Genomic DNA, 25,216 nt, shown 5'->3' on the forward strand with positions numbered 1-25,216 from the left:
AAAAAAAAAAAAAAAAAAGGTTCATCATTTTATAAAGTATGTAATTTAGTGGTTTTTATTTTATTTCTCTCCCCTCTGTTTTTTTTTTATTTTTTATTTTTTAGTTGTTGATAGACCTTTATTTTATTTATTTATTTGTATGTTGTGCTGAGAATCGAACCCAGTGTCTCACACCCAGGCAAGCACTCTACCATTGAGCCACAATCCCAGCCTCCCTCAGTGGTTTTTAATGTAGTCAATATGATGTGCAGGGGTTACTTCTATCTGATTCTAGAACATTTTCACCACCCAAAAAAGAAAATCTATACTCATTATTTCCCATTCATGTCTTCTTCCCAGCCCTTGGCAACCACAAATCTTCTTTCTGTTTACATGGATTTGTCTGTTCTGGATACTTTATATAAATGGAATCATACAGTATGTGGCCTTCTGCATCTGGTTCTTTCATTTAGGATAACATTTTGAAGATTCATTCATGTTGTGGCATATATCAGTACTTTATTTCTTTTTATGGCTGAATAATATTCTATTATGTGGTCATACCGCCTTTTGTTTATTCATTCATCAGTTTATGAATATCTGAGTTGATGCTACTTTTTGGTTATTATGAAAATACTCCTATAAACATTTATATACAATTTTTTGTATGATTCTATGTTTTCAAGTCTTCAAGTCTCTAGAGGATCTGCCTAGGAATAGAATTGGTGGGTCATAAGGTAACCCATTCTTTTTTTTTTTTTTTAAAGAGAGAGAAAAGAGAAGAGAAGAGAAGAGATGTGAGAGAGAGAGAGACAGAGAGAGAGAGAGAACCTTCCAAAATTTATTTTTCAGTTTTCGGTGGATACAACATCTTTATTTTATGTGGTGCTGAGGATTTGTGCCCCGCGCATGCCAGGTGAGCGCGATACCGCTTGAGCCACATCCCCAGCCCATAACCCATTCTTTCTTTCTTTCTTCATTTCTTTTTACATTCTCAGCATTTTTTTTAGTTGTAGATGGACACAATGCATTTATTTTATTTATTTATTTTTATGTGGTGCTGAGGATGGAAACCAGTGCTTCACACGTGCTAGACAAGTCTCTACAACTGAGCTACAACCCCAGCTCCATCCTCAGCCATTTTAAAAATTTCATTTTGAGACAGTGTTTCCCTAGGTTGCTGAGTCTGGCCTAGAACTGGCGCTACTCCTGCCTTAGTCTCCTGCATTGCTGGGATTAAAGGTCTGTGCCACTATGCCCTCCTGGCTATGTCCCACATTTTGAGGTCCTGCCAGACTGCTTTCTAAAGCAGCTGCATCATTTTACATTTCCATCAGTGATGTAGAAGGGGCTAATTTCTCCATATCACTATCAACACTTAATATCCATTTTCCATCCTCCCTCTTTGAATTAACATTGCATTCAATTTAAGGTAAAAAAAAGAAGCAAATCCATACACTCTGCTCCTGTTTTCTCATGAGACACATGGCAGAGTGAGCCAAGGCATGTAACGTAAAACTGGAAAGGTTATCTCTTCCAGGTTTTCTAAGCAGCTCACAATGGGCCACGCCATCTCACAGTGCTCAGCATGAGTAGTGGATCACTTGTCAACTATCTGTCCTCCCTTCTAGAGGGCAGGGGCTGAGTCTGAATGTTCCATGCTGTATTCCCAGGGCCTGGGCATGCCTGGCCTATGGCACTGACAAGTGAACGAATGTACCCATGGAAGAGAGGGCAGGTTTGCTGCCCTGGTCCAAGCGTTCCTGTGCCTTGGACAGTGATGGGTGCAGGGCATACTTACTGTCAAAGAGGATAATCCTGCCGTCACCACCACAGGGCTGGCTGTGATCCCCGAAGCAGACGCTGTTGCACTCGGTGCTGGCTGCCTCCCCATACTTCCAGTAATCAGGATTGTTCCCACAGAAGCAGGCATAGCCTGACTCCATGCCAGCAAACTGCCACAACAGAGAAGCAGCACACGGGCAGTATTATCAGGGGTGTCAGGTGACCCAGAGGAACCTGGCAGGGTCGGCCCAGCAATCATCCTCATCTTCCCAGGCCACCCTTCCCCTGCCACCTCTCCTGGCCCCTCTCTAAGCTGCACACCACCTTAGACCAGCTCCGGAGCCTATCTCCCCGTCAATGGGTATCCTTTTGAATGTTGGCATTTCTACTGTATTTAATTATGCTTTAAGGTGGAGAAAATCCCATAAATTTGAAACATTGATCATAATAACCATTAAACATATTGTTTACCCTGTGCCAGGTAAGCTCATTATAGGCCCCAGTTAAACTTTTCATTCCATCTTTTATATTACTATGTAGTATTTTGGTAGACAGTTCTATACATTTCAATATTTGCATGGATTTGTGCAAACACCAGTACAGAACAGTTGCACCGTCCCAGTAAGTTTCTTTGTACCATTGCTATAGAAGACCCCTCCCCTCCCACAATCACTGACAACCACTGACCAGTTTTCTATTATTGGTTCTGTTTTTTTGAAAAATGTAATAAAACGGAATCATACAGAACCATACACTTTTAAGACTGGCTTTTCTCACTCAGCATGTGTTCAAGGTTCATCCAAATTGGTAAAGGTATCAAAAGTTCACTCTTTTTATTGCTGACAGAGTCTGATGCATAGATTTGCCATAGTTAATTCATCTATTGGATTACTTCTAGTTTTTCATGACTTTGAATAGAATTATAAACATCTGTGTAGTTTTCATTTCTCTAAGGTAATAAGTAGGAATAAGATTGTTGGATCACAATACCTTCATTTTATTTATTTTTTACATGGTGTTGAGGCTTGAACCCAGCATCTTGGACGTGCTAGGCAAGTGCTTTACCGCTGAGCCACAACCCCACCCCTACATTTAACTTTTTTTAAAAAAACTGCCAAATGTTTCCAGAATGACTACCATTTTACATTTGCAATAATGATGTATGCAATTATTTGTTTGCACAAATCCATTTCCTTGTCAGCATTTTTTATTGTCTATTTCATTGTAGCCATTCTATACCTGTGTAATGGTGTCTCACTGTGGTCTTCATTATACAAATGAAGACTTTAAAGGCTAGTGATATTAAGTATCTTTTCATATGATTATTTGCCATCCCTATATCCTCTTTTGTGAAGTTATCTATCTAGGTTTTGTTCATTTTTAAACTGTATTGTTTAGCTTTTTAACTACTTAGTTTTTTTTAAAGAATATTTTATTTATTTATTTATTTATTTATTTATTTATTTTTATGTGGTGCTGAGGATCGAACCCAGGGCCTCGCATGTGCTAGGCGAGTGCTCTACCACTGAGCCATGACCCCAGCCCAGTACTTAGTTTTAATAGTTGTTGAGTGTGTGTTTGTTTGCTTTTTTACACATTCTGGTTATAAATTATTTCTAAATATATTCTTCCAGGTTGTAGTTTGTCTTTTTGTTCTCATAATAGTATTTTTTACAGAGCTAAAGTTTTTAATTTTGATAAAGTTAAAATTAAAATTTATCAGTTCTTTTTCTTACATGTCTTGCTTTTAGTATCATGCCTAAGAACTTTTTGGTTAAATCTAGGTAAAAAATTTTCTCCTGGGGCTGGGTTGTGGCTCAGTGGCAGAGCACTTGCCTTGCACATGTGAGGTTCGATCCTCAGCACTACATAAAAATAAATAAACAAAATAAAGTCACTGTGTCCATAAATAACTAAGAAAAATTTAATTTTTTTTTCTCCTGGGGCTGGAGCTGTAGCTCAGTGGTAGAGAGATTGCCTAGCTTGTATGAGGCATTGGGTTCAATCCCTAGGACCACACAAAAATAAATAATGTTTTTTAAAAAGTATTCTATAAAAAAAAGATTTTCTTCTAAAAATTTTGTAGTTTTACATTTAGATTTAGATCTAGGACCCAATATATATTTGTTCAATATATAGTCTTTTGTGCTTAAATTCTTTCAATAGCATGATGTTCTAGAGACTTATTCAGGTTGGCAGGTATATTTTTTCTTTTTATCATTGAGCAGTAGTCCACAGCATGGATATATAGTACCACAATTTGTCTATCTATCCATTAGTTAATAGACATTTGGGTTATTTATAGGTTGGTATTATTATGAATAATGCTATTATTAATATTAATGATTAAGTCTCTATGAACATAGCTTTTCATTTATCTTGGATTGTAAATATCCAGGTGTGGTACTGCTGAATAGTAAGGTAGGTATATATTTAACTTTATAAGAAACTTTCTCCAAAGAGGTTGTACCATTTTACATTCCTACCAATAGTTTATTTTTTAAATTTTTTTTGCGGGGGGGTACTAGGGATTTAACCCAGGGGCAATATACCACTGAGCTACATCCCTAGCCTTTTTGATTTTTTAAAAATATTTTTTTAGATGTTGATAAACCTTTATTTTATTCAGTTATTTATATGCGGAACTGAGAATACAACCCAGTGTCTCACACATGTTAGGCAAGTGCTCTACCACTGAGCCACAACCCCAACCCATCTTTTTGATTTTTTGAGATGGGAGTCTCACAAAGTTGCTTAGGGCCTTGCTAAGTTGCTGAGGCTGGCCTTGTACTTGTGATCCTCCTGTCTTATCCTCCTGAGCCTCTTGGTTCACAGGTGTCTGCCACTGTGCCTGGCCCTACCAGTAGTTTATAAGACTTCTACTTGCTCCACATCCTTATCAATTCTTAGTTCTTTTAGTATTTCCCTGAGAACTAGTGTTGCTAAACATCTTTTTAAATGTGTTTATTGACTAGCCATATATCATTTTTTGATGAAACATCTGTTCAAGCATGTTGTCCATTTTTAAACTGAATTTTCTTATTGTGTTGTTAGATTCTTTATATATTCTATATACAAGTCCTTTATCAGATATAGAGATTCAGCAATTGCTTTCTCCGTGGCTTGTGTTCCATTTTCTTAACTTTGCCCATTTTCTGGACTCTTAGATTCCATTGTTAATATTGATAAGTCCAATTTATTGAATTTTGCTTATTTGTGGTTCTGTCTTCTATTTAAGAAATCTTTATCTAACCCAATGTAAGATTTTCTACATTTTCTCCCCTAGCAGTTTAGTTGTTTTAGCTCTTTTTAAAAACTGAAATATAATTCACATTACATAAAATTTACCATTTTAAAGTGTACATTTAGGTAGTTGTTAGTATATTCAATGTTTTTCAACCATCATCACTATCTAATTCCAGAAAATTTAACACCCCAAAGAGTCCCTGTACTGATTTCAATTAGTTCTGATTCCTCCCATCTCACACCCTCTGGCAATGACTAACCTACTTTCTGTCCCTAGGGGTTTTCCTGTTCTGTACGTTTCATATAATGTGGCCTTTTGTCTCTGGCTTATTTCATTTAGCATAACATTTCAAGGTTCACCCATGTTGTAGCAAACATCAGTATGTCATTTCTTTATACTGCCTGAGTAATATTTTATTGTATATATATTTCATATTTTACTTACCCAATATTCATCAGTTGATGGACATTTGAGTGGTTATTTCTATCTTTTTATGAATAATGCTACAATCAACATCTGTGTATGATTTTTTTTGTGTGAACATGTGTCTTCAACTCTCTTGGGTATATGCCTAGAAGCAGAATTGCTGGGTCATGAGAAAATTTTGCTTTAACTTTTAGAGGAACTGCTTGACTTTTCCACAGCAGCTGCACTATTTCACATTTCCACCAGCAACATATGAAGGTCCTAATTTTTCCACATACCCACCAACACTTGTTATTGTCCTTAATTATAGCCAACCTAGTTGTATCAAGTGTATCTCTTGTGATTTTGATTTGCATTTCCCTAAAGACTAATGACACTGAAAATCTCCTATAGAGAAATATCTATTCAAGTTCTCTGACCTTTTTTTTTTTTTGGTACCAGGGATTGAACTCAAAGGAATTCAACCACTGAGCTACACTCCCAGCCCTATTTTTTATTTTATTTAGAGACAGGGTGTCACTGAATTGCTTAGCGCCTTGCTGTTGCTGAGGCTGGCTTTGAACTCTCGATCCTCTTGCCTTAGCCTCCCGAGCCCACTGGGATGACAGGAGTGTGCCACAGCGCATGCCCATTTTTTAAGCTGGATTGTCTTTTTTCCTTTTTGGTCCTAAGGATTAAAACTAGGAGTGTTTTACAACTGAGCTACATCCCTGGCACCCCACCTCCCCGCTTATTTTTAGATGGGGTCTAAGTTGCCCAAGTTGGCCTTGAACTCTGTTCTCCTACCTCAGCCTCCTGAGTTGCTGGGATTACAGGTGTGTTCCACTAGGCCTGGCTGGACTGTCTCTCTCTATATATATATGTATGTAGCTGGGCACAATACCTTTATTTTATTTATTTATTTTTTATGTGGTGCTGAGGCTCAAATCCAGTGCCTCGCATGTGCTAGTCAAGCACTCTACCAGTGAGCCCCAGCCCCAGCCCCGGACTGTCTTTTCATATTTTAATTGTGAGAGTTCTTTATACATTTTGAACACTAGACTCATCAGATATATGATTTGCAAATATCTTCTCTCATTCTATAAGTGCTTTTTCACTTTATTATTAGTGTCATAAAAAGTAACCCTAGCTTTAACCCTAATTTTGAGGAAGTCCAATTTTTCTATTTTTCTTTGCTTACTTGTACTTTTGGTATCATAACTAAGAAACTATTGCCTAATCCCAGGTCAGGCATATTTATACCTATGCTTCCTTATAACAGTTTTATAGTTTTAGTTACATTTGGGTTTTTGATCTATTTTAGATGTGTGCAATAGAGTCCTAACTCATTCTTTTGCATATGGACCTCCAGTTGTTCAAGTACTACTTCTTGAAAAGACTCTTCTCTCCTCATCAACTGATCTTAGTTCTCTGGTTGAAAATTAATTGACCAGGGCTGGGGGTATAGCTCAGTGGTAGAATGTTTGCCTAGTAAGCATAATGCCTGTGGGTTCTATCCCCAGCACAGAAAAAAATTTTTTTTTTCCAATTGACCATTAACATATAGGTTTATTTCTGGACTCTCAATTCCATTCTACTGGTCTATACATCCATTCTTAAGCCATAGGACTTTTTTCAGTCATATAATTTTAAGTTAATTTTTGTCTATGATTATGCAAGGATAAAGGTTCATTTTTCTTCACAAAGAGTTCCAGTATTAGCTGGATGTGGTGGCACATACCTGTAATCCTAGCACTTGGGAGGCACAGGCAGGAAGATCACAAGCTCAAAGCCAGCCTCAGCAACTTAGCGAGGCCCTGAGCAACTTAGCAAGACCCTGTCTTAAAATAAAAAATAAAAAAGGGCTGGGGATGTGGCTATACATGGGGTTAATCCCTGGTACCGGGGGGAAAAAAAGAGTCCCAGTGTTTCTGCAGAAGCATTTGTTGAAAATCCTTTCCCCTACTGAATTACCTTGGCACCTCTGTCAAAAATCAATTGTCCGCATTAGTGCAGGTCTATTTCTGGACTCTTAGATTCCACTGATCTACAGCAGGAGTTGGAAAACGTTTCCTATAAAAGGTCAGATGACAAATCTTTTTGGCTTTGTGGGCCACACAGTCTATTTATCAACTACACAACTTTGTTGAATAATTAGTTATCAGTATTTTCTTGAGCCTTGTGATTTCAAAATTTTTGTAGAATGTCCTTTGTTTTGATATTTCCTTCTAACCATTTTTGGTAGAAGTATCATCACAGCTCTTGCCCTGTAAGGTGGGATACAATATCTAGTTTTTGTGATATCACTGGTTTCACTAACTTTGACCATGAGTAAGATAGCATAAACCAGTTTTCTCCCTAGTAAAATCAATTGTTTTCCCTGTATAATTAGTAAGTATTTTGTAGGTAGATTCTTGAGGCTATGTAAATATTTATTCATTAGTAGATAAGGATTTGGAATATTTACATACCTTGATACTTGTTTTCTGAGTTGATTATTAGTGTGACAGTTGCCAAATGGTGAATTTTCTAATTCCAACATTTCTTTATATTTATTAGTTTACATTCTCTAGTAAGGAATAATTTTCTTCATTCTTGCATTAATTCATTCATCCATTAGTGTGGGTTTGCAGATTCTTATTTATAAAATGGGGTACATTTATTACTATCATTATTTGGTTAGAAGCACAAATTATGCCAGATTTGGCTGGTAGAAGCCCCTTTAAGTGGCTCCTGTATCCTTTTGATTTTCCTGCATAAGATGTTTCAGGTTCATCTTGTACTTTCTCAGAATCAACACTATAATCAGTAATTTTCTCCAAGGTGCTTCTTTTTAGTGGAGAATAGTATTTAGAAACCAAAATTCAGGTGTTCAGTGTACTCTCTGCTATTGATATGTCACTGCTTGCAGGCTCTTCAGTGAACAAAGCATATAGGTGTGTGTGTGTGTGTGCGCATTGTGTGTTATATGTGATGTATATAAACACACACACACAACGCACACACACATATACACACTTATATTTTTTTTCTATATTCACTCTCTATATATCAAAAACCATGCCCTATTCTAATCCAATCCCTATCCAAAACTATAGGTTTTGTTCCTGTTTCCCTGACTTCCACATTTGTAACTCCCTTCTCGAACAAGAAGAAACCTGGCTCCCATTATCCTAGATTTGTTCATTTACATGCTCAAGCTCTGTGCAAGCAGCCAATCACTCGATGAGGTTGAGCCAAATGCCTTGCTACCTGCCTCACATAGGCCCTGAACCTTGACAGGCTATCCTCTTCCCTTGAGCCTGTTTAGTGGCCTTTAGACTGAACTGGAAAAAAAGGGAGGGAGGGAGGAAGGGAGGGAAAGGAAATGGATCTTTTTCTCTCTTTCTGATGTAACAAACAGTAGTATTATTGAACTCCAATGATTAAGAGATGAATTTCAGATCAAGGAATAGATAGGAAGAAGAGAAAATATTCTGGACTGGTGAACAGGCTAGGAAGTAAACCGTGACCTTGTCTTATTATTCTCGGATTCTCTGTGAAGCCATTGATGTCCATGCATAACACCCATGAGCGGATACCTAACTCTGTCAGAGGTCACACGGGGAAGCAGCTGTTGGGGATTTTCCTCTCCTCTTTTCCCAGTCTCTAAACAAAAGTGCTGCCTCACACTCCTGAATCAAGTCCATTCCTCCTTTCATTGTTCCTTGGCAGAAAAGTAGAGCTATACGGTTTGACAGGTTTTGTTTTGTGCTAAAGTTGTACATATTTTCAAGTTAGCTCAGCAAAATGCACTTCTGTCTATTTTTTCCTACAGTCACACAGCCACAGGATCATTACCTTATACCTCTGACTCCGGCAAAAACTGATGCAGGTTTGTATGGTAAGTTTGTTGGATGTTTTACTGGTGCCAGTTAGAGGAGGTGGATTTCCATGATCCTGGTAGCAGCCAAGGTTTCCAGGCACTAGAGAGGGGATGGGAGAAGAAGAAAAAGAAAAAAATTTGCAACATCTGGCTGTGAATCACTGAGAAGAAAAAGCAAATTGTGCCAGGTACTTTTATCTCAGCCAATATTTCCACTCCTGAAGTATAAATAAACAAGCAGCAGCTTTAAAAATGGAAGCCTCTCTATTTTATGCTAAACACCATGTTTTTGCTTTATTCTGAAGAATATATGAGATTCTTAAACAAACTCTAAGATGCTTTTTTTTAAATACTTTTTTTTAGTTGTAGATGGACACAATATCTTTATTTTATTTATTTATTTTTATGTGGAGCTGAGGATGGAACCCAATACCTCACATGTGCAGGCAAGTGTTCTACCACTGAGCCACAAACCCAGCCCTTTAAAAAAATTTTTTTTTTAATTTTTAGTTGTAGATGGACTTGATAACTTTTAAAATTTATTTTTATGTGATGTTGAGGATTCAACCCAGTGCCTCATGCATGCTAGACAAGCGCTCTACCATTGAGCCACAACTCCAGCCCTACGATGCTTTTTAAACCTTATCAGTATTGAGAGGGCCGAGTGTGGTGGCACACATCTGTAATCCCAGTGGCTCGGGAGGCCTCTGAGGCAGGAGGATTGTGAGTTCAAAGCCAGCCTCAGCAAAAGAGAGGCACTAAGTGGGGATGTGGCTCAGTGGCCAAGTGCCCCTGAGTTCAATCCCTGGAACCCCCCACCAAACAACAACAACAAAAAATTGCCATTGGGAGAGTCCCTGAGATCGTCTGGTGAGTGAATACATTTTTTACTGGTGCTGGGACAAAATTACCACAAACCTACTAGCTTATAACAACATACACTTACTATCTTTCCGTTAGGGGTCAGAAGTATTAGATGGGTAATATCAGGCTAGAATCAGGTGTCAGCAGAGCTGAGTCCTTCTTGGAGGCTCCAAGGGAGAACCTGTTCCTTGCCGTGCCCATGACCTAGCAGCTGCCCCTATCTTTTGGCTGATGGCTACACCATTCCCCTCTGGGGCCGTCATCACCTTCTTTCCCTCCCTCTACGTCCACTGTCACACTGCCTTCTTAAGCTCAGATTCTGCCTCTCATTGTTGTAAGGACAACATGATTATATTAGACTCAGGATAATCCAGGATAATTTCTCCACTGCAAAATCCTTAAACACAGCAGCAGAGTCCCTTATGCCATGTAAGGTCATATATTCACAGACTTGGGGGACTTAAAACATGGACATCTTTGGGGGGGGTCATTATTCAGCCTACCACAGTGAGCACAAAGTTGTGTTTCACAAATGCACGTCAGATGGTTTGGTCTAGTAAAAAAGCTATATCTGAGGGCTGGGGTCGTGGCTCAGCGGTGGAGCGATTGCCTAGCACATGTGAGGCACTGGACTTGATCCTTAGCACCACATAAAAATAAATAAATAAAATAAAGGTATTGTGTCCATCTACAACTAAAAAAAAGTGATATTTTTTAAAAGGTGGTCATGTGTAACTAATTAGAACAAATTTTAAAAAAATTAAAAAGCTGTATCTGAGAATAAAGGTACCAAATGTGATAGACAGCTTTTAAAGATAGACCTCAATGATCCTGCCATGGACTGGATGTTTGTAAATTTGATGACGTAATAAGAAATATGCATTTGGTTTCTGCCCCTGGTTCCTTCCACAGTGTTCCCAATTCCTTGGAATTTCACAGGTGGATTGGAGCATCTTTTGTTCTAATGAGGCAACTCTTGGTGGGCTCCTGAACAGCCTCAGGATGGGCTGATCAGTAGGAAGACCAAGCCGTGGTAAGACTGCAACCTTCAGTCCCATTCCCCTTCTCCAGGAAGGGGAGACTGGAGCTAATAATCATGCTGTTATGGTTTGGATGTGAGGTATCCCCCAAAAGCTGAAATGTGAGAAAATGCAAGAGGGTTCAGAAGGGAAATGACTGGGTTGTGAGAGCCTTAACCCAATCATGAATTAATCACCTGATGAGATTGAGTGGTAACTGAAGGCAGGTAGGGTGTGGATGGAAGAGGTGGGGCATTGGGGGTGTGGCTTTGGGGTATGTATTAATATCTGACGAGTCTCTCTCTCTGCTTCCTGATCATCACGTGAGCCCCTTCTCTCTGTCACACTCTTCTGCCATATGTTCAGCCTCACCTTGAGGCCTGAGGAATGCAGCCTGCTTTCTATGGATTCAGACCTCTGAAACTGAGCTCCTAAATAAACTTTTCCTCCTCTGCAGTTGTTCTGGTGGGTCTTTAAGTCACAACAACAAAAAAGCTGACTATAACAGATGGCTGCATAATGAAGCCTCTTAAAAATCCCTGAAAGATGGGGTTCAGAGAGTTCCTCAGTTGGTGAACAAGACCTAGGTACCGAGAGAGTGGCAGGATCCACGGAGACAGAAGCTCTGGTACTCAAGATCCTTCTAGACCTCAAACAGATGCACCTCTTCATCTGGTGGTTCATCTGTATCTTTTATCATATCCTTTACAGTAAACTTATAAATGTAAGTATTCCATGAGCCATTATAGCAAATTACAGAACCTGAGGAGGAGACCATGGAAATTCTTGATTTGTAGAGAAAGTTGGACAGAAGTGTGGGTAACCTGGGAACTCACCTGTGACTGGTCTGAAGGGGGACACAGCTTTATGGGTCTGCACTAACTAGGTGGTCAATATACTATAATTTATCATAGAACATCTGGTTAGTGTCTAGAGAGGTGGAGAATTGGCTGATTTGGGAAAAACAGACACATCTGTTGTCAGAAGTGAAGTGTGTGAATACATAGGAAAAATATGTTTTTCTCTTTTACCACCCTCAAATGTGTAAGTGGAGGGCTGGGGATGTGGCTCAAGTGGTAGCACGCTCGTCTGGCATGCGTGCGGCCCGGGTTCAATCCTCAGCACCACATACCAACAAAGATTTTGTGTCTGCCAATAACTAAAAAAATAAATAAATATGTTTAAAAAAAAAATGTGTAAGTGGAAGCCTGACTCCCCAGTGTGATAGTCCGTGCAGGAAGGGCCCTTGGGAGATAAACTGGGTTAGATGAGGTCATAAGGGTGGAGTCCCCACAATGGGATTAAATACCCTTAAATGAAGAGGTCAAGTCCAAAGCCCTCTCTCTTTCCACCATGTATGGAAACAGCAAAAGATGGCTGTCAACACACCAGGAAGAGGGGGCCTTGCCAAACACTGAATCATTTGACACCTTGACCCTGAACTTTCAAGCCTCTCTAACTGTGAGAAATAAATGTCCACTATCTAATCCACCTAGTCTGTGGTATCTCGATATAAGCAGCCTAAACTGCCTAAGACAGGATCCCTACCTCCTGATGTTCATCCCCTCCCCTTGACTGTGGGTGGGACCAGTGACTTGCTTCTGACCAACAGAAGATGGCAACATTGATGGCTATCACTTCTTTGATAGGTTACAGAAGACTGACTTGTCTTGCTAGCAGACTCTATTGCCTTCTCAGTTTCTATACCTGAACAAAGCAATACACCATGAGGATATCTGGCAAGGAACTGAGAGTGGCCTTCAGCTAACAGCCAGCATGGAACTGAGGCTTTCAGTCCAACGGTCCACAAAGAACTGAATTCTACTGACCACTGTATAAACTGGAAAGTGGGTCTTTCTCCAGTCGGGCTATCAGGTGAGACTTCATCTCTGGCAAACACATTGACTGTAGCTTAGTGGGACACCTTGATATAGAGGGCCTAGCTAAATCAGAGCCAGATTTTGTAACTCATAGACTATGTGAGAAAATAAATGTGTGCTTCTTTAAGTTAATAAGTTTTGGGATAATTTGTTACACAATAATAGATAACTAGTACATCTAAATAACACAGACTAAATATATGTTTATTGAATGAAGGAATTAACTCATTGTGGGTCATAGACAAATCACTCTGGACTTTAGTTTTACATTGGTGTTATTAATTTTGGAATCACTCTACTATTTAGTGAAGTCCTTTCCCATTCTCTGGCTTCTCATAATTTATATAACTGATTAAGACACGAATGACCTCTGGTCCTAGAAGCACTTCAAGGTCAGTTGAAAGTTATGTATTATCAATTCCAAAGTGACACCCATGCAGAGTCTTAAATGGTATTGTTCCTTTATGTTTAAGATTGAAAAACAGCACTGTCCAGTTTAATCAGCTTTATCTCCACATTAATTTATTATTTTTCTTTTTTGTTTGTGGTACTGGGGATTTAATCCAGGGGTGCTTTACCACTGAGCTACATCCCCAGCCCCCCTTTTTTAATTTTTTATTTAAAGACAGGGTCTTGCTAAATTGCTTAGGGCCTCACTAAGTTGCTGAGGTTGGCCTCAAACTTGGGATTCTCCTGCCTCAGCCTCTTGAATTGCTGGGATTACAAGTATGTACCACCACACCCAGCTCCATGTTATTCTTTTGAGTACATAAAAATACACACATGTATGTGTTTGTATATGTACACACACACACACACACACACACGCACTTTTTATTTCTTTAACTATCAAACCAGCTCATTTAAAATTGGCAGGAAGTACTCTGCTAACCCAAATACTCACCCTTCCCCCTTTGAGCCAAGTGGTTACCCTTCTCCCTTGCGTCACACATGGTTCAAATATAACAAATGTGGCTCACCACACAAATGTTAAAATGCATCTTTCGGAAACAAACCAAATCTCTATAGTAGCAAATGTAAACAGAATAGCTCCAGGCGGCAGGAGTCCAGTGTTCAGTGGGGGCCCTACTTGGGAATGTCTGGGTCTTAGGGTTTTAACAATTGCAAAGAGTTAAGCATCTCTATTCAGGGGCATAGGAGTTACGATGAGTTTGTTAAAGGGAACTTACATATGGAAACCTGCACCATACGTTAAATGGTTCTTAATAAGAATTACTTGATCATCATCATTTTGGTCGCTTACTCTGATTTTTGTTTCATTTATTCTATTATGCTCACAAATAAGCATGTTATTATGTATTAGTTTTACAGAAAGCCTAAGGCACATAGTCATAAATGTTACAGTTAGACATCAGTAAGGCTACGGTTTGCAGCTGGAATCTATAAGATTTATTCCCAACAATTTGGTGAGCAAATCCAGACAGCTCATGTTCCAACAAGGCAGGGAGGTCCCACCACACCATGAGGGTGGACTGCTGGGAATCAGCCTGCACCCTGCTGCTGTGCTCATCGGTTTGAACATCAATGGCCTGAGGTACCATCCTTGCCTCCATCCCGTGACAAACACTGTCAAGTCTGCCTCCTGAAAATCTCACACAATTCACCTTGCCACTCCTTCAGTGCAGACCTGCATCTCCTCCCTCCTAGACCACAGCCGGGACTCCTATTCCATCGCCATTTCTAGGCTCTCCCACTCTCATTTAGAAAGCACACTGCACCAGAATAATCTTTCCAGCACATGCCAGGCAGAATGCATGGCAAGTGCAAAAGCATGAGGCAAGCACGACCTTGTCCTTGCAGGAACAGTAAGTAGCAAGCATGACTGGTGACAGAGGAAGGGAAAGGCAGCAGTAGTGGGAGAGCTATGAGGTTCTGCCCCAAATCCCACAGCTCCCTGGCTGCTCCCCACCTCCATGAGGTCCAGCCTTTCTTGTACTGTACACAAGGCCACGCCCCACTGTGCTGCTTCCCTGCCTCCCCCCACCAGCATGACCTTCCCCTCTAGCCCTTGACTCTTATTCTGTATGACGACCAGGTTGTAGTGCATTTGCAAGTTTCCAAACGCACCTTGCTCTCTGGTCTCTGGATGTTTGGACTTGCTATTCCCTGTGCTGAGAATATTCTCCCCTTAAGTCTTAAGACTGAAATCCGAAAATCATGAGCTTGCTTATTCTCTCTTTTTTTCCCCTTGAAGTTCTGTGGCCCTCACGGCCTCCCTACACTACCCCGCTAAAAAACAGAGGGTTTCAGGCCATGCCATGTGGTCCTACAGCAGTCTGTGCTAAGTTTGATTCCAAACATCTATTACTTGCTTCTCTCCCCAAATAACCATGAACAACTTGTATCTTCAACATACTACTGAACTGGTCCCAGTCACACAGCAGTTGCTCTGTGACTCTGCTGAATGAACAAGCTAAAATCACGGGGTAAGTGGGAAAGGTCCTTCTTAGGCAGCAGCAAGTGATAGGGCAAGGTGGAGGTGAAAAGCTGAGCTCATCTACACAACAGCATCCACTAAAGCTAGTACTCATTGTTTTTTATTCTTTCCTGCTCATTGTCTTCTTTGACTATCTAGAAACTGTTTTGGATAAATGAGCTTTCCATAAAAGTTACCTATAAAACTTAAAATCATCATCATCATCATCATCATCATCATCATCATCATCATCATCACGTTGGATGAAACCTTTCCAAAATGTACTAGATATTTCTTTTAAAAATTTAACATAGTTTAATTTACTTTATATTTTTCTTGGTAACTTGAAATCATCAAAAATCTTTCACCAAAATGGCCCCAGACTGGTGTGCTCCTTTTACGCTCTTGTGTCTGACTTTAGCAGTTAATTTGTCTTCTTATTTGCTGACTCCGTTTGGTTTGCTGTGTACTCACATGGTGTAGATAGAGAGTTCTGGTCTCTCTTCCTTTTTTTTTTTGGTACCGGGGCACTTAACCACCAAGCCACATCCACAGCCCTTTTTTACATTTTATGTACAGACAGAGTTTCACTGAGTTGCTTAGGGCCTCGCTGAGTTGCTGAGGCTGGGTTTGAACTTGTGATCCTCCTGCCTCAGCCTCCCAAATTGCTGGGATTACAGGCTTGCACCACCATGCCTGGCTCTTCCTCTTTTTATAAGAACATTAAGCCATCATGGGGGCCCTACTCTCATGGCCTCATTTAAACCTAATAATCTTCTAGGGTCCCATGTCCAAATATCACATTAGGGATTAGGACTCAACATATGAATTTTGGGAAAACACAAACATTTAGTCCAAAACAGTTGCTGTCACTATTAACGATGCTTGGAACCTCAGATCTCTGAGATGCCCCTTTTAGTTGTAATGACTTACTACTACTTACTAATTTACTACTGTCAGGCCCGCAATCTGCTTATTCTTGTCTTTTCTAAAAAATATTTTTATTAGTTTTTGATGGATCTTTATTTATTTATATGCAGTGCTAAGAATGCCTCACACATGCTAGGCAAGTACTCTTACCACTGAGCCACAACCCCAGTCCTGCTTATTCTCTTCTTAATTGCTTCACAGACTTAGAACAAAACTATGGAGCTTATTAGAACTGTATAAAAAATAAGAATAAGCCAGGTGTGGTAGCACACACCTATAGTCCAGCTACTTGGGAAGCTGAGGCAAGAGGATCGCTTGAACTCAGAGTTCAAGACCAGCCTGAGAAACATATTGAGTGTCTGGAGCAGTCAGCATTTTTTTGTTTGTTTGTTTTTAAAATTTTTTTGCAGTTGTAGATGGACATCATGTCTTTATTTTATTTATTTTTTATGTGGTGCTAAGGATCAAACCCAGTGACTCACATGTGCTAGGCAAGCACTTTGCCACTGAGCTACAGCCCCAGCCCCTTGTTTTTAATGTGCTTTTTTATATTTTAAAATTGTTTTTAGTTGTAGATGGACACAATACCTTTATTTGTTTTTATGTTGGACTGAGGATCAAACCCAGTGCCTCACACGTGCAAGGTGTATGCTCCACCACTGAGTCACAACTCTAGCCCCTTAATGTGCTTATTTTATTTTTTATTAGTGCATTATAGTTGTACATAATAGTGAAGTTCATTATGACATAATCATACATACATGCAATATAATTTGCTCCATTTCGGCCCCCAGGACTTCCTCTTTCCCTCCTCTTCTCCCTCCCCCTGTGTCCTTCCTCTGCTTACTGGTCTATTTTATTTAGTGCTTTTATAAACTGGTGCTTTATAGATATCCATTAAAGGTAGAATCCGCTGTGGTATACTCAGACAGGTATGCAGCATAATTTGGTCAATTACAGATGGCATTTTGCACTGAGACAAACCCTAGGATTTATCTGGCCCTTCTATCATGATCTTTCTAAGCTCAGTTTCATAAATAGTGGAGTGAAGGAGAATTCAGCCCTCAAAGGTTTCTTGTGTAAAAAAAAAAAAGAAACGAGATAAATTTTTAAAAGTTAATACTACAAAGCTTGGCAGGATGGTATGTGCTGAATAAAAACAGTTTACTATCATTATACGTAATAAGGGTTTCATCATTTACCACACAAACAAGGACAACTTGCTGAGTAATAAAAAAGTAAAAAAGCATTGATATAAAAGACAAAATCAAAGGCAACCACATCAGAAAGTAGTTTTTCTGGACACTAAAGTATTAATCTCTTACATCTGTCTAACATACGGTGCACTTCACATGTGTCATCTTACATGAAGCACTAGCCCTATTTGGGAAAGCAGAAGAGAGGACATTATTCCTATTGGACAAAGACCAGTTTAACAGTGTGAAGGGACTTGTATAGGGACATGCATGCTGGAAATGGAAGGCCAGGGTAAAGTCTATGGGATTTTTTTCCTTGATGTTCCCTCCCTCTTTTCTTCTAGGGCCGGCCTGCAAGCTAAATGAAAGTGACTCCCTGAGATTCCCAAGGTGGCCACCCCCCTAACCCCTCTTCCCACCCTCCCAGGGTGGGTGGGGGGAGATGGGGGATGGAACCAGGCCTGGCACATGCTGGGGAAGCACTCTACCACAGAGCCACACCCCAGCCCAAGGCTGAGTTCTTACACATGTGGGTCCCTCAACACTCTGCACCCTGAGGGGAGCCTCTAAAACAGCATCAGCCTCTGAGGGGTGCCACTGCCCTCTGACTCGTACTGGAAAGTGTGGCTCCAAGTCTCGCCAGAGAAGACACGTCATGTTGTCTTCAAAAGCATTACTGGTCAACCGATTGGATTTCCAGACTGTGTCCCACCCTGTGTTCTTCCCAGAAACAGGGAGGAAAAGTCCATTTGAAAAAGGATATTTGTTCTCAAATTCCTTCTTACTTTCAAGGCCACTTTAAAGTCCTTGTGGCCTGGTCATGCATTTTTACTTTCACCGAAGAGGCTTCATTGCTTGCACTTTTTAAAAAATCATCTTAACATACAAAATGGACCCCTTGTTTAGCATAGTTGAGGCTTCAAAACTCATGACAATTAAGTACAGTCATCCCCCCTTATCGGCAAGGAATAAGACTCCCCAGTGGATGCCTGAAACCACAGATAGGGCTGAACCCTGTAATTTCCCTCCTTTACAAACATACACATATTTAATGCCTTTTCCATCTTGACTAATAGCTTATCATATACTATGGCCTTAACTTTGGCAGTCTGAGGTACGGCAGCAAAACTAGCATGCATTTCTTTTTCCTTACTTGCTATTCCACAGATAGAAGAAGATTCATCCTTACTGTGATCATAGCAACCTTAGCATATGATTTTTTTCTTTCCTTTTTAAGTTGGGAATGTTCCCCACCTTTTCACTTAAAGGAAGCACTTTATGATTCTCTTGGCATATCCAAACTGCCAGCATGACTACTTTAGAGATTTGGAGCCATTATTAAGTGAGGGCTATTTGAACCCAAGCACTTTGATACTGTGACGGTCAATCTGATAACTGAGATGACTATCAAGTGATTTAATGGGCAGGTAGCAGAAACAATGTGGATACACTAGACAAAGAGATGATGCACATCCCAGTTGGGACAGAGCAGGATGGTACAAGATTTCAACATGTAATTTAGAGTAGAGTGCAATTTAAATTTATGGACTGTTTCTAGAATTTTTTTTTCTCTTTTCTTAAGAGATAGGGTCTCACTACTATAGCTCTTTGGCTCAAGTGATCTTCCTGTCTCAACCTCCTGAGTAGCTGGGTCTACAAGTATGTGTCACCATGCCTAGCTCTAGAATTTTTCATTTGATATTTTTGGACCATGGTTTACCACAATTAACTGAAGAAATTGAAACCATGGATAAATACAGACTACTATACAAAATTCTCTTGCAATTTTCAAAGTTCTTGGTCAAGGTAAAATTTTAGAGGCAGCTGTGGGGAGATAGTCCACCCTTCAGATTAATCCAGGAACTGGATTGTTGCTAAATTGCTTAGAGCCTCGATAAGTTACTGAGACTGGCTTTGAACTTTCAATATTCCTGCCTCAGCCTCCCTAGCCCTGGGATTACAGACATGTGCCACTTTCTTTTCTTTCTTTTTTTTTTTTTTCAGTTGTGAGTGGACCTTTATCTTATTTATATGCAGTACTAAGAATAGAACCCAGTGCCTCACATGTGCTAGGTAAGCACTCTGCCACTGAACTACAACCCCAGACCTATTCTTTTACTTTCACAGGGAGGTTCTGGGAAACCAGGCAGGCTGGCTAAATACCCATAACGCTAGGATATAACTGTGGCTTTGTTGTGAAGATGCTGCATACACCACCATGGGGGAGTAGGGTGGGGCTTCAGGGACAACAGTCCTTCTCTGAGAACCACCTATTAATCATGTTACCTTCTCAAAAAATCCACTCCCATGACTGCCTCTGGCTGGGGACAGGTCAAAAGACCCATCATCCTCTGGCCACAGTTGACTCACACTGGGGCCACCAGGCTCCTTCTCCCAGGAAGCTGGCATTGGGATCTAGTCAGTGAATTGTAGACACTAGACTTGTAAGGATCTGTCAAGTACGAGTTGAGGATCCCAAACTCACGCCTGGACCACATGAGTAGACAAGTGAATTGATCCTGCTGATATACAAAGAGGAAGGTGAATGGATGCCAAGCTAAGAGACGGGCAGAGAAGGGATTCCATGGGGCCCAGTGAGAGGTGGTGAGAAGGGCATGCCACCTTCCTAGGTGCTTGGGATGGAGGGTTTAGGTTCTGTGATTTACTCCTAATGTCCTTCCAATAAATTCCTTTTGCTCAGGTTAGCCTGAGTGAGTTCATCCAACAGAAGGAATGCCAAAGACGGCAAAAGCTCAATTGAATTCAAATGATCTTTCACATAAGAAACACCCCTGACAGATGCTATGCTTTCTCTTCCAGTGTTCTGATCGGATCTGGGACAGTTGCTTTAAGAAACTAGAATAAGTTCTTGTCCTCTGTTTTAGAAAACTTTTCTTAGCTCTGTAGAACTCCTTTTATTATTATTTTTATTTTTTGGTATCAGGGAGTAAACCCAGGGATGCTTATTAACCACTGAGCCACATCTCCAGTACTTTGATTAAAATTTTCCATTTAGAGACAGAGTCTTGCTAAGTTGCTTAGGGCCTTGATAAGTTACTGAGACTGGCTTTGAACTTTCAATCTTCCTGCCTCAGCCTCCCTAGCCCCTGGGATTATAGACATGTGCCACTGTGCCTGGCTTATTATTTTTTTCTTAAAAGTAAAATCTTCTTCTTCAGACATAACTCCTGTGCTTTAATTATTTATTTTATTTTCAAGACAAAGTCTCATTATGTTGCCCAGACTATCCTCAAACTCATGGGCTCAAGCAATCCTTCTTCCTCAGCCTACTGAGTCGCTGGGACTACAGGCACAAGCTCTGCTTTGTGTGTTTTGCAACTGGGGGATGAACTCAGGGGTGCTCTAACACTGAATTACATTCCTTAGATTATTTTATTTTTTATTTTGAGACACAGTCTGCCTAAGTTGCTGTGGCTGGCCTTGACCTTACAATCCTCCTACCTCAGCTTCTCAGGTGGCTGGAATTATAGGCATGTACCACCACACTGTCTAGCTCTGCTTAGTTTGTCCTTTAGCCCTGTGTTGATATCATGTTCTGCCCCAGAGGTCCTAGGTTGGTGCCTTTGTAGCTCATTTCTCCCCTCTCTGGAATAAGAACACATGAGATGGTGCCACTGGTGTCCTGTGAGAGGACCAATCATTTTCAACACTTCATTCACAGAATTCATGGGTTCAGTGTGAATCCACCATATTCTCCAGCCTGTGACCATGAGCACCTACACTCTGTTCTGTCCGTCTGCAACATCTGTTGCACACCCAACAGCTGCCATCTTGGTCCAAGTCCTATCACAACATGGCCTCACCTACTGCTATATATTTCTTTCTAAACTGGGCACAATGGCACATGCCTGTAATTCCAGCAACTCAGGAGACTGAGGCAGGAGAGTCACAAGTTCAAGGCCAGCCTCAGCAACTTAGCCAGGCCCTAAGCAACTTAGCAAGACCCTGTCTCAAAATAAAAAATAAAAAGGGCTAAAACTAGGGCTGGGGTTGTGGCTTTGGGCTGGGGTTGTGGCTTAGCAATACAGCACTTGCCTAGTATGTGTGAGGCCCTGGGTTCGATCCTCAGCATCATATAAAAATAAATACATAAAATAAAGATACTGTGACCAACTACAACTAAAAAATAAATATTTTTTAAAAATAAAAAGGGCTGAGAATGTAGCTCAGTGGTAAAGCACCTCTGGTTGCAACCCCAGTACCCAAATAAATAAATAAATCTCTACACCTAAAATGCTCCTTGTTGGTCACTCTGGTTCTTCTGGCAGCCTGACTTTTGTGCCTCTGAGTCTTATATTAACTCACTTATATACAGAAATAAGCACAGCTTTTTCTTGCATTGTGAAATTCTGAGTTCTTGCCCTGGGAGGACTGGCAGCTTCTGCTTCCTCTGTGAGGGAACCCAGTCACCATATGAGAAGCCTGAATACAACTGCTGCAGAGAGGTCACTGAGCAGAGGCAAGAAACCATCTCGAACCTCCAGGTCTGGCAGGGCTCCCACTGCAACCACCTCATCAAGCCTAGGTGAAGTAGCAGGGACCCTCGAAGCTGAAACTCCACCAGCCCATGGACACGGGGGAAGTGATAAACTGTTGTTGCTTCAAGTCACTTGGGTTGAGGTGGCTTATCATTTGGTAATAAACAACTAAAACACCCTACTTGACAAAAGTTCGGTCCAAGTTCAAAAGGAATGATACAGCTGAGAAGAAGAGCTCAGTGTGTTGACTTGGGCTGTTTTTTGTTCTGTTTTGTTTTCAGGAACACCACAAACATCCCAGGCAAGAAGACACAGAGTCATCTTTTACTCTTCCTGTTGTTCAACCCTCATATATTCCACTTGTCATCAAGTTCAGTCTCCTGTAAATGCGACTTGGATTGAACCTTTCCTGTCTAATCTCACTGTTGCCATTGCGGACCAGGCCTTTATTCCCAGGTTTAGAATCTACACCCATCCTCTCTTCTCCAGCCTTCCTTTCTCAGTCCATCCTGGAAATGGACCCTGGGCTCCTCTTCTGAGATTAAGGCTTTCAGCAAGTCAGTCCTGTCTTCTCAGCTCTGGCTTCCAAGGTCTCATCTGGTTCCTTTCAGTCCACTTGGCCAGCCTGGATCCCAGTCCACATGCGCGTCATCCCATGCTCTTTAAGCCTCTGTCAGCCTGCCCTAACCTAGTGCTCCCTGCCCTATCCAGCCCCATCACCTTTCTCCCAACTCCCACGATCCTTACTGAGATCCTTGTCTTCGAACACTCTCGACACTCTGTTTCATAATTCAACACTTATTCATATAGTTGGGATGCTAGTTCCCAATTTTATTCTACATTTATAACTCAGATTTCTGAATTCTAATTACATCAGAAGATTAAGGAATTCTTTCTTATGCTTATGTATGCTCCTTACAAGCAAGTGCTAGTGTAAAAATTCTCAGTAAAGTCATCCTTATGGATCTGAATGATTCTTCCTTTTTAAATTACAAATGTGCTTTAGAACATTCTGTGTGTCAAGGAAAAATGTCCATTTGGTTTAAAAAGTCTATATTGGGACGGGGGATTAAATAACATCTGTTATAAAAAGTAACGGAGTTGGGGACGGGGTTGTGGCTCAGTGGTAGAGCGCTTGCCTAGCATGCGTGAGGCACTGCGTTAGATTCTCAGCAACATATAAAGGCATTGTGTCCATCTACAACTACAAAGATATTTTTAAAAATAATAATAATAATAACGGAGTCCATACCGGATCTGAAATCATAATACTGCATTATAGGAAACCGGGTGAGGTGGCACAGGCCTGTAATCCCAGCTACTTGAAAGGCTGAGGCAGGAGGATCAAGTTCAAGGCCAGCCTCAGTAATTTAGCAAAACCCTGTGCCAAAATTAAAATATAAAAAGGGCTGGGGATGTAGCTTAGTGGTCGAGCACCCAGTGTTCAATCCTCAGTACTGGGGAAAAAAAATAAGAAAACAGCAACAACAACAAATGTGGGGGCTCTTGAGTCCCCTGAGTTGAATGCTACATAAGGTCCTGTGAACTGGCCACTGAAGCAGCAGCCAAAGGACCATATCAAGCCCCAAGTCGGTAGGATAAAAAGGTATGGCCAAAAAGTAAAATCAGGCTTGGTGTGATGGCTCACGCCTGTAATCCCAGCAACTCAGGAGGCTGAGCAGGATTGTGAGTTCAAGGCCAGCCTTCAGCAACTTAGCAAGGCCCTATGCAACTTAGCAAGACCCTGTTTCAAAATAAAACATAAAAAGGGTGGGGGATGGGGCTCAGTGGTAAAACACCTCTGGGTTAAATCTCCAGTACCCCCCCCCCCAAAAAAAAAAGAAAAGAAAAAGAAAAATCAGGTCATCAATAACATATTCTGGGAATCAGATGGCAGGAATATGCCAATGGTAATCCATTCTCAGGGGAAAGCAAACCACCACTGTACCTACTGATACTTTCATGCCTAGTATGAGCCAGGTCCTGTACTTGGGGTTGCATGCATTTTATTCATTTAGTCTTCAAAATAATCAGGACACCAGATGAGAAAACCAAGACTCTGAGAAGAGTCCTTCTGCCTAAAGCTATTAAGTGAATAATGATCTGAGCCTAAGCCAAGGGATTCTGAAGCCCACATTCTTTCCAGTAGCTTGTATTGTATCTCATGGGAAGAGATATGACTTCATAGGACTAGGAAAGAATATTTAGAGAGCACCTGGTCTGGCCTCTACTGTGCTGGGTGGAGTAAGACTAATAAAATATTTGGTTATTTTAATGGCTGCCAGGGAGATGCTTGGATGCGGGGTGGGGGAAGAACCATAAATTCCATCATCACCCCTCTACAAATAAACACACAATCCATGTAAAATGAGCGTGCCTGCTATGAAAATGCAGGTCCACAGAAATCCTGTCTAATTTAATCTCTGCTTCACAGAAATTCCAGAGCTACCCTGGCTTCTGCCTCTGAACAGCTTAGTCTAGTTAGGAATACAAAAGTACTCATAGAGAACAAGAACAATCAACATGAAAACAGGATTCTGACAAGGACAATTTGGGTAGTCATAAAGGTTTCAACTGGACAAAAACAGTAAATAATTACAATTGAAACACAGAAGAGGGACCACAAAATTTGTATTATTCCTGTCACTTTCAATATTGCTTTAGCTCCTGAGGAAAGTGGGAGGTTTCATTTTGGCTGCAAAGCAGAAATGATGAACAGAGCTGTGTCTTGAGAGAGAAGGTGAGTTTCAACCACAACAGTGAAACGAAGTGACAGGAAAGCCCCTGAGGCCTGCACAAAGCTGCTGATGCAGTGTTCTGGGCAAAGGGTACAAGCTGGGGAGCCCTTTCCCAGCTGAGAACAGCTGGGCAGGAACACCCTGCAGAGAAGGCCCAGCCTCCTAAAGGGGGGCTCTGCTGTGCAGTAAATGCTTCCTGGATACCAGGGCAGCCTGCTTTGCTCCTGGGGCTGGGGATTTCCCAAACCCAAAGAAGAAAAGAAAATGACTTAGAGCTAACAGCATGGACTGCAGACCCTCTGTCGCCACTGAGTTAATCCTCTGCTTTCCACGATGTCAAAAAGGCAATCTTAATAATTCAGCATACTATCT

At 40.8% G+C, this 25,216-nt stretch overlaps 1 protein-coding gene across 3 annotated transcripts in view; it reads right to left on the minus strand.

Moving 5' to 3' along the window:
* The window catches only part of Kremen1 (kringle containing transmembrane protein 1), a 47,106-nt gene that overhangs the window by 9,376 nt on the left and 12,514 nt on the right, over positions 1-25,216 (minus strand). For all 3 annotated transcript variants that reach the window (XM_048784946.1, XM_015500145.2, XM_048784945.1), the window contains exons 3-4: positions 9,257-9,381; positions 1,781-1,934 (exon numbers count right to left, since the gene is read on the minus strand). In XM_048784946.1, coding sequence (XP_048640903.1) covers positions 1,781-1,934; positions 9,257-9,381 — 279 coding nt within the window. The remainder of the gene's footprint in view (positions 1-1,780; positions 1,935-9,256; positions 9,382-25,216) is intronic.

This window comes from Marmota marmota, unplaced genomic scaffold (assembly GCF_001458135.2).
Source record: "Marmota marmota marmota unplaced genomic scaffold, marMar, whole genome shotgun sequence".
NCBI lineage: Eukaryota > Metazoa > Chordata > Mammalia > Rodentia > Sciuridae > Marmota > Marmota marmota.